At 45.3% G+C, this 10288-nt stretch overlaps 1 protein-coding gene across 3 annotated transcripts; it reads left to right on the top strand.

The window, feature by feature from the left end:
- The first annotated feature begins 4051 nt into the window (after positions 1–4051).
- Positions 4052–7406, top strand: LOC123399161. 3 transcript variants are annotated; one of them, XM_045093588.1, is made up of 4 exons: positions 4052–4382; positions 5192–5504; positions 6171–6359; positions 7088–7406. In XM_045093588.1, the coding sequence occupies exons 2-4, from the start codon at positions 5256–5258 to the stop codon at positions 7163–7165; spliced, it is 516 nt and encodes a 171-aa protein (XP_044949523.1). In that variant the 5' UTR covers positions 4052–4382; positions 5192–5255; the 3' UTR covers positions 7166–7406. The 3 variants fall into 3 exon arrangements, with proteins under 3 accessions (XP_044949523.1, XP_044949525.1, XP_044949524.1); XM_045093590.1 differs by having other exon boundaries at positions 4144–4382; positions 5188–5504; XM_045093589.1 differs by lacking the exon at positions 4052–4382 and having other exon boundaries at positions 4392–5504.
- Positions 7407–10288: the final 2882 nt, after the last annotated feature.

Raw genomic sequence — 10288 nt, 5'->3', positions numbered from 1 at the left:
GCAGCATCTAGTGCCTGATATATTTTGATGTGTGCATGTGTAGATGGTGTGTGTGTTGGCTCACCTACATGAGGTGATTGTGGTGCATGTGTGGTGTGCATCCCAAACTCATGGACTAGGGCTCATGTGCCCTTGGAGTGTTTGTGTGTGTGGATAGGCATGAATTGTGCTTGTTTGACTTAGTGTGCTTATACTTGTGTGCATGTGGATGTGGAGTGGTGTGTGTGAAGCACACACACATGTGAACATATTTCATGAGCACCATGGATTGTGAGCATGTGCTTGTGTGTGTGTGGAATCTCCACCTACTAGAAACAAGGGGTACCTTCATATGTCCATATGTGAGTGGTGCATGTTTCTTGTGTTGGTGTGTTTGCCTTATAGAGATGATTGGGAATGGTGATGGCCATGGCACACACACATGGGGTCAAAACCCTCATGTCAACATTGGTGTTGTGGTCATGCAAGTGCTAGTGTAGATAGTGTTCTAGTGATTTTGCACATGTGATGTTGCACTATTCACTACTTAAGATTCTATGTTGTTTTTCCTTCTTAATTTGTGGTCACTTGTTCCAAGTAAGTGCCCACATATTATATATGTTTTTGGGATAGAATCTCCCAAGGAACCCATTGGTGAACTCAGTTTTGCCATTGGAACATTTTCTGGAGATGACATATTTTCATTTTCTTCTATGTTTGGAGCTTGGTTCCATGAGTTGTGGTGAGCCTTTGTGATTGTTTCTTGGTTGAGGTAGTAGAGGGTGACCCCCTCTACCTAATGTTGGTTTCATCTCATGATTAGGATTCCATATGTGCAAGTATGCCCACTCAAAGTAGGCATGTGGCTGAAATTCCAGATTAGTGAAAATATGAGATTTTCACTAAGTGTGAGAATCTGTTTATATTTTCTTCTCCTGTTGACGAGGTTGTGCTGGTCAAGGTGTTGTGATATAGCCTTCGCTTTCAACTAGAAAGTTGGACCTGATATGTTTGTCTAGATCCCTGTAAAATTTCATGTCATTTGGAGTCCAGTAGATATTGTTTTGACTGCTGTCAAAATGCTTGAGAGCATAGACAGAAAAGTGAGAATCTGGAATTTTCGCGAAGTTCTTGAAAACTGATGTTTTTTGGCAAGTTTATAGCCTTGTAACTTTCTGTGTTTAATTACTTTTTGTGTGATTCTTGCTTGTGCTTGTAGTATTCTTGACTAGCTACATCCACATATATTATTTGTCATGTTTGGGTGGCTATAGGTGCTTTGCATGTAGCTCACAAAGGGCTATGATGCAGTTTATGGCAGATTGTGTAGTTTTGTCATTTTGATGTTTGTTAGTGTTTAGTTGATGTTGCGATGTTCTTCTTTGCTCCACCCCATCGAAGATGGTTTGTTTTATGTCTTGGCAACCTGGGAATACCAGATTTGTGCCATTTGAGTCTGTGGGGATGATTTTGTTACGTAGGGCTTCATATCTTGTTTCGTTGATTCCCGTTGATCCGTAGCTCCGATTGTAATGTTCTTTATATGGTTTTGCATCGTTTTCACGAGATGCAGCTGATCATGTCATTCTCATGCATGTAAAAATAGGTTAGCATGCAGTTCTGTCCAGGAACATGTATTTACTCCTTATGCTTGTGCTAGTGATAGAAATAGTGATGCATGCTCATATTCATCTCATGCATTATGTGCTTGTTGCATCTTGAGGTGTTGTTGTTCATTGGATGTTATTCTTATGTTGGGTAGCACCGGGATCGGAGAACGAATACGTGGAGTCAGGAGAGTACGTGCAGGACGGTCAAGAACCATTCCAAGCTAAGGATATCACAGGTAAGATGATATGACCTTGATTCCATCTCTAGACTTGTTATGCTAGATTACGTTTCCTTGTCATATGCTCGCTGCCTACCACTGAAATATTTGCCTCTTGATATGCCATGAACCCAAACACTGATCTCTTCCTAGCAAACTTGAATGGCTAAGTAGGCTTTGCTCAGCTACTAATGTTAGCGTTGCTAAATGCAGGTGCTTTGACTCATGTGACAACATGAGCTTGATATCATTATCTTAAATTATGTTATTTAATTAATGCACCTATATACTTGGTAAATGACGGAAGGCCTAGCCTTTTGCCGGGTGCTTTGTTCCGTTATTGCCGCCATAGTTACCGGCTACCAGTGTTTGATTCCATATTGATCGCTCCTAACACGTTCGGGGTTGTTATGGGGACCCCCTCGATAAATCGCGTAGTGCTAAGACTTGTCCGGCAGGACCCAACATTGGTGTTAATTTGCTAATCACTTAATAATAATCTGCATAGGGAATGATCACCCTGAGGATCTTTAATCAACAACCCGGGCCAGTGCTCCTCATGAGTGTTGGTCCAAAATGGACAGACTGCGGGGGCCACCATACGGAAACTTGAGGTTTGGCTCTTGTAGGCTTTTCCATCCTGGCCACCACAGGGAAACTTGAGGTTTGGATCCCGTAGGCTTTTCCATCCTTCGTGTCCTCAGACTGAGATACGCGGCTCTTATCGGGGTCGTCGACACGACGGGAGGTCCTGCTAGTCTTGCCTTACCTTAGCGATATATCTTGCGTATAGGAATCCCGGTGAAGCTTTGATTCTCCCCAGAGTTGAGGTTTTCTTCTAAGAAATCCGACGAAATCACAAGATTTGTGATAGAGGATTACTTTGCGGCCCGTGTACGTTTGTGATGGACTAGTTGGAGCACCCCTGCAGGTTTTAATATTTCGGAAAGCCGTGCCCGCGGTTATGTGGCAACCTGGAATATTTTGTTAATATCCTGTAATAGATAACTTACACATAAGCTAATAAAATTGCCAACTGTGTGCGTAACTGTGACTGTCCCCTCAAAGATCTCTCTTCGATCGGGAACACGGTGGGGTTATGATTGACGTAGGTAGGTGTTCATGATCACTTAGTGATCAAGTATTCTCGACCGTTAGTATAGTCCACCTTCATAAATTTTCTACGTAAGATAGCCACCATATCAAGCTTAGGATGTTGCAACCTTAAACACTCCACCCTATCCAACCTAAAACTTGACTAGGTCTGGCACCGAGGTCATAGATCGCTGAGTCCCCGTGGCTCATGGATTCCTCCACAATACCAACAGGTTTAGGTACCCCAGAGACAGATGATCCCGACGGCACGCAGCTGGCGTGGCAGTACGATGAGGAGACCGACCGCCTGTACGTGAACTATGCAGAAGATTGAGGCGTGGTCGTGATCGTGGGCCAGCAGGCAGGATAGCATAGCCTTTTCTCTTGTTTTGTAGTCCGTAGCGGAACTACATTGGTTGTATGCGTGATGTACTCTGATGTATTTATGAGAAGGCAATTGAACCCCTGATTGTCTCTTTATTATTATTATGTATGTGATGTGTTACCTGTTTGCGAGACGCTTAGATGCGCTTCTTTCTAATTCGGGGCCTCGATCCCCAGATCGAAAAGGACCGCATCTTGATCGTTACAAGTTGAGAGCTCCAACCTCCAGAAAGAAACCCTAAATCGAGATTCCCACACAGCAAAGGGCACGCCCAAGAACTCGGATCGCCATGGACCATCATAAAAGCCAGCACACAGATTGACGCACCGATTAGAACACATGTCAAGATGGGTTCCCAACTGAAGGGCGTGGCTGATTCGATTAAAGCGGGAACATCGAAAGTTAATTGATTCCGTCACAGGCGCTGAATACGGCCAGGACGAGCAGGGCGGCTGACAGGACGGGCGGCGCGGCGTTCGGGGACGTTCGGGGCGACGTCCGGGGAGGCGTACGGTGGACGGGAACGGCGGACGCGGAAGTTTTTAGTTAGGCTCCCGCCAACTGCTTTCTTTCGATAAAGGGTACTGTAGAAGCGGACGCGGAAATAATGTTTTTGCAGATCAAGTGAAGCTTTTTTACCATGCCTCAGATCCAACACCATTGCAAGGTCTAATCGGATAACTTTTTCGCGTGGATCTGTATTTTAACAATTATTTTACAGATCGGGTATTATAGAGTGCGTGTTTCTCGTCACAAAAAGAGAAAAAACGCAGAACCAGTGCGAGCCCTTAAAAAAAAAAACAGAACCAGTGCGACGACCTATCCAGGGCTCCACGCTCGCGCTCGGCCGCCGCCGCTCAGCGCTCGCGGCTCGCCCTCCCCGGAGCTCCCTCCCATCGCCACGAGCCGCCTTCGACCGTCGTGAGTCCCCTGCTCCTCCGCTCCAGGACGCAGCCGGACCTCGCGCCCGAGGGCCTCGCCGACCTCGAGCCGCCGCTCGACCTCCCCGATCCCGACGACGCCGCTTCCTCCACCGTCGTCTCCGCCCCTTCCCTCAACGCGATCGCTGCTCCCACCCTCTCCGCCTTTACCCAGGTGCGTGCGGCTCACTCCCCACCGATTTCAGTTCGTGTTCAGCGAGAATTCGGGTAGTAGCTTGTTGCCTGAGATTCGAATTCCTCGTCGCTGTTAGCTAGCGGCTATAATCAGTAGTTTCATATATCTTCCGTGAATCTTGATGGATTGATGTACTATTGGCTTTTGTATGCACTGAATTTCCTCACTGAGCTACACATATGCAGTCATTTCCTGCCTTTTTTTTTGTGCATCTGTACCTTACCTTTGGGCTCAGACTTTAAATTGATAGCACATCCATAAAGATCCCAAACTATCTGGTTCATGTCAATCGGAAGAATCACTACAAGAGATTTGGTTTTTTATCACTAGGAATATAATCTACATGTATAAAGTCATCGTCTCATGAGATAGTGGGTAACAAGGCTGTCCTTGATGCAAACACTGTCATGTAGTGTTCGATACATCCGTATCTTGGCAAATCTAAGACAATTAATGTGGGGCAGAGGTACTACTTTAGTGAGCTAAAAGGTCTTATAGGAGTATTAGTTTACAGAGGGAGTAGTAGTTATCATTTATCCATGGCATGCGTGTTAAATAATCTTCTTAAGCTTCCACTTGCGCATTTCATCCATGACATGCCTGTTAAATAATAATGAAATGAACACTGCTTGCATTTTTTATTTTACTAATTTGGAAACATAAAGCTGAGTGTGGGATCGTGGACTGTGGTGTTACAATTTGATGGATTTCCATCCATCATTTCCCCTCCATCTTATCTATTTTCCAGTTAACCTAGTGTTGTAATTTCTACCTTTTGGATTAGGTAGATTTTTTTTTTGAGTGTCCGCACCCTTGTTTTTGTTCCTGGGTCCACCACTGCTGGAGGCAGCGATGCTGCGGGCAGTGCTGCGCCGGGGAGGGACAGCCATGAGGCAGGCAGCGTTGTCTGAGGGATCTACACGGAACCTTCTACGGCTGAGCGTGGCGGAGCGGGAGCGCTCTCGGCGGCGTCGGCGCGACCCAGGGCGCGACGAGTTCTTTGTGCCGACGCCGGAGTCGCTTAAATGGCTCGACTCCGTCACCCTTCCCATGATCCTCACTGCTGCTGCCGTAGCCCTCTTCACCAAGCTGCTCATGATGGTATCCTCCACCCCCACTCCGGTGTTGGCTATGGTTAATTTCAGATGCAACTGCCATGCATTTGATTGAACATGTTTATTTAGTATTGAACACTTAACTAATCATGTGATCTGTATACTGTATACATGTGAAGCACTAAGGTCGATCATTATGCGTTAGTGAATACTTTGGATTTGTAAGATGTGAGGTTTTAGAAATGTAACCTCTAGGATCGAGCTGAATTTTAGAGTGGTTGTTAGTATTCAACAATACATCTAGAGAAGAGACTTACAAGACACTTTTTTTTATTTTGATGAGATGATTCTCTATCCATGGTAGATAAGTAAACAGATCATCTCTAAATGTTGTTATCCAGGTATAGTTGTTTTTCTTCGATATTGCAGTTTCACCTTTTGTGTCCCCTTTTAATGGCTTCATTGAAGAAATGTTCAAACGAATTTGTGTTAGTTGTTTCCTGAAGTAATAGTCACCCCGGTTTTCATGATAAGATGTGTGTGTCCTTGTCTTGTAATCATCAATCCTGATGTTTGCCACATCATCTACCTACTGCATATTGTATATGTTGATCAAATAGTTTAACTCAGCATTGTTTGCATGCATTCAGAAAATCTCTGTCTGTTCTGAATTTGGCATGTTCTGAAGCTTAATCGCATGTTTTCTGGTTAGGAACATGAAGCTACAGACCAAGAAAGGAGAGAACGCAAGATAAAGAATAGTCACCCTGAGCAAGGAACAGTAAGGATGCTTTCACGTGAAGAGTGGGATGAAATCCAAGAAGTCAGACCAAGGACCCCTTTTGAATCAAAGTTAGCTCGTCCACATGCCCGCTTAAGAACTGGAGAAAACGTGCGGCTGGTAAGTAGCAGACATAACTTCCTTGTTATATAATTCTGTGATAGTTGATGGTATATTACATCTCTGTAGAGTGAGTTTACTGGATTCACTGTCTTTCTCCCGTGCTGAAAACTAACGTATTGCTGATTCATAATAGATACTGATGCTTTTTGTTTCAACAACTTGCTGCTACATAGAACTAGCAGCATCACTCGTGCATTTATGCTGCTAGATTTGTTAGATACCATACACATGTTTGGTTTACCTTGTGTCCTCATTAGTTACCTGGTTATATTCTGCATGATTTGAGTGATTGTGGTAGACATTTACTCTGGAGTATAATAGAACCTGAACCTGTGGCCAAAGTACATCTTGAGGAAACAAGCTTGCAGTTTTTGGTATATACATTTTGTTTGATCAGTGTAGTAATTCTCAAAGTCATCAGTCACTCAAACATGCCTTTTATTAGCTTAAGAGCAAGGTTTAAAGCTGTATTGCTTTTCGATATATATATGTTATGTGGGTGTGCGTGTCGGATCAAATTTGTCTTGTTCTCCCTTACCGCACCTCTTTTCACGCCTCAGTGCTCATAGGTTAGGCAACAAGCCGTCTCTTTTCTATTGCGTTGATCTTACACGTGTCCTAGTCTAACTCAGTAGAGTTACAGCCTGCATAAGTTTTTAAGGTTTGACCGACCTTGCGCTTCAGAGCTTGATGCTAAGTCTTATCTTGACATCTCTGCCTTGCAGGAGGATGCCAAGGATTGGGCCGTTGATGTGCTCACTGATGCATTTACTAGAGCGGAAGAGAGTGCTAAGCGGAAATGATTCAGAAGAAAGGCACTTCGAAGTTTTGTTTAGAGGAAACACTGTGGGGTTCTCTTGAATGCACGTTTCTTGTTGTCTTTTGAAGTTTGAGTTCCTGACTCCTGGTAAATGCTAACCTCCGCGGTGAGCTATGGTAGCCGCTTAGAATATATGTTTTCCTTGCTGCAATAAATTTTCCGATATACGATTCTTTCGGTCTGTACAGAACCTTCTCCCTGTCAATTCGATGACCTGAAGTTGATATCGTTTGTTTGGATGCAAACTAACAGTAGTAGTGGATTGTAAGTGAAGGGAAAGAGGGGCTGTATACTTTCAACAGTTCCGTTTAGATCTCAGCCATTCATGCCTTGAGTGACAGGTCTGGGCTAGTAATTTGAGGTACTGTTATGGTTTAAACAGACCCCTTTGTTATCCAGCTTTAAGTACTAACTGCTACTACTCACTAGTGATTTGAAGTACTCCATCCGTTCCTAAATATAAGTCATTTTAGATATTTTAATAAAAGCTACATATGAATGTATATAGACATATTTTTAAGTATAAATTCATTCATTTTGTTCCGTATGTAATCCGCATTGGAATCTTTTAAATAACCTATAATTAGGAAGGGAGAGAGTATATGCCATTGCAAGTTTGTACCATGTGCAACCCAGATGCCTAAGAACATCAATCGTAGTAGTATCAACCGCTTTCGTGCCATGCTGCAATCTTATGAGCTCAAGGAGATTCATCTTCACAATAGACGATTTACTTGGAGGAACGAGAGGGAAAACCCCACCCTTTGTAAGCTTGACTCCTCCTTCTGCAACGGTGAATGGAACACTACCTTCAACACCCACGCGTTGCATGTCCTGCCATCGTCCCTATATGATCATTGCCCTCTGCTGTTGGACGATGACAAGGGTCCTAAGAGGCCATGATCTTTTAAATTTGAGAATGTCTTGGCCTCCCTGTCGGGCTTTCATGAGGTTGTCCATACTTTCATGAGGTTGTCCACACTCCCTTTCTGATCATTGCCCTCTGTTGTTGGCCGATGACAAGGGTCCTAAGAGGCCATGATCTTTTAAATTTGAGAATGTCTTGGCCTCCCTGTCGGGCTTTCATGAGGTTGTCCACACGGCCTGGATCGAGATTGTGTCGCACACGAAGCCTTATCTCATTTTGCACCATAAGCTCAAGAAGGTCGTGTTGCGGCTCACTGCATGGAGCAGAAGACTTTTCTCCAAAGCCAACATTCAGTTCCACGCGGCCCTTGTCGTGATTCTCCCGCTGGATATTGCGCAGGAAGCATGCCTGCTTTCACCGAAAGAGCTTGACCTGCGTGCTAGACTCAAGCGTAGGGTCATCAGTCTGGTGGTTCTTCAGAGGGCCAGGAAAAGTCAATGTGATCGGATTGCCAACCTTAAAGAAGGCGACTCAAACACAAAGTTCTTTCATCATCGCATCAATGCCCGGAGAAGGAAGAATCATATCTACCGCATTAAGCTTGCGAGCGGTTGGGTTACCAACCATGGTGAAAAGGAAAAGGCCATCCATGGCCACTTCTCGGAGGTCATGAGGAAGGGCAACAGTACCGGTGTTGACTTTAATTGGGAGGAGCTCAACGTCTAGACCATAGACTTGCAAACCCTTGATGCCGCTTTTACCGAGGAGGAGGTTTGGGAGGCCATTAAGGAGATGCCGAGTGACAAGGCTCCTCGCCCAGACGGCTTCACAGGTGTCTTTTTCAAGAAGTGTTGGGATATCATGCGAGTCATACAACGGTTTGACTCCCTTCACACGTCCAACCTTCGATGGTTAAACTCTGCCAATGTGGTGCTCCTGCCCAAGAAGGACGGAACATAAGGCATCTGTGACTATAGGCCCATTAGCGTCATCCATGCCATCGCTAAAATTATTGCTAAAGTCCTTCCCTGCGGCTTGCTCCTCATATGGACGCCCTCGTCTCCACCGCACAAAGCGCTTCATAAAAAAGAGAAGCATTCATGACAACTTCATGTATGTGCGAAACTTGCTCGTCGCCTACACAAGCGCAAGACACCCGCACTGTTGTTCAAGCTGGACATTACGAAGGCCTTTGACTCGGTCAAATGGGAATTCATTCTTGACCTTCTGCAACGCAAGGATTCCCTAGCAAATTCAGAGATTGGGTGGTAGCGCTGCTTTGCTCGTCTTCCCCGCGCTTCCTGCTATAGTATTCACGGATCACCTATCAAGCTTGGTAAAGGGTTCCATAGGGAACCGCTCTCCTCGCTGCTCTTCGTGCTCGCCATTGACCCACTCCATCAAATCCTAGAGCTTCCCACTAGCAAAGTTCTCCCCATAAGATTTGCGAACATGACGCTATGATGAGAACCTTCCTGTATGCGGATGACGCAGCTATCTTGATGGCTCCAATTAAGCGTGACATTGACAACCTCTCCACCATCTTGAAGGGATTCGGTGAGGTCGCAAGCATGTACAACAATTTGGAACACATTCTCAGAGGTGTGCTGGTGTCTAGGGCCACATTCCCGGTGAAATACTAGGCCTACCACTCTTGGTCTAGCAGCTAAAGACGACGGATTTCCAATACCTAGAGGACAAAGCGCCCGACAAGCTTGCCACTTGGGACGGGCAAAACATCACCACCATCGGACGCACGCCTCTTGCCAAATCGGTCATTACCTCTCAGGCGGTCTATGCCATTACGCCTCTCATCGTGCCAACACGCTCTCTTCACAACATCAACAAATTAGAGAGGGCTTTCCTTTGGTATGGATCGGGCAGGACGACGGGAGCCAAATGCAAGGTGAATTGGGAGATGGTCTGCCAGCCCAAGGAGTACAAAGGTCTTGGGGTCCTTCAAACTTGTAGGTTTGTCCGGGCTTTGCGTCTCAGATGGCCATGGTTTGAGTGGAAGGAACCAAACAAACTATGGGTGGGGCTCGGGAACCCATGGACGGAGGACGATATGGATTTTTTATGCCTCAACCACCATCATTTTGGGCAACGGAGCAAAAACACCTTACTGGGACTCTCCGTGGCTTCTTGGGCGAAAGCCCAAGTATATCGCTCCTTTAATTTTTGAGGCATCCACGTGCAAGAACTGGAAAGTTCGCGAGGCACTAAATGGGAATGCTT

This window comes from Hordeum vulgare, chromosome 5H (assembly GCF_904849725.1).
Source record: "Hordeum vulgare subsp. vulgare chromosome 5H, MorexV3_pseudomolecules_assembly, whole genome shotgun sequence".
NCBI lineage: Eukaryota > Viridiplantae > Streptophyta > Magnoliopsida > Poales > Poaceae > Hordeum > Hordeum vulgare.
This window is presented reverse-complemented; position numbering and strand designations above follow the sequence as displayed.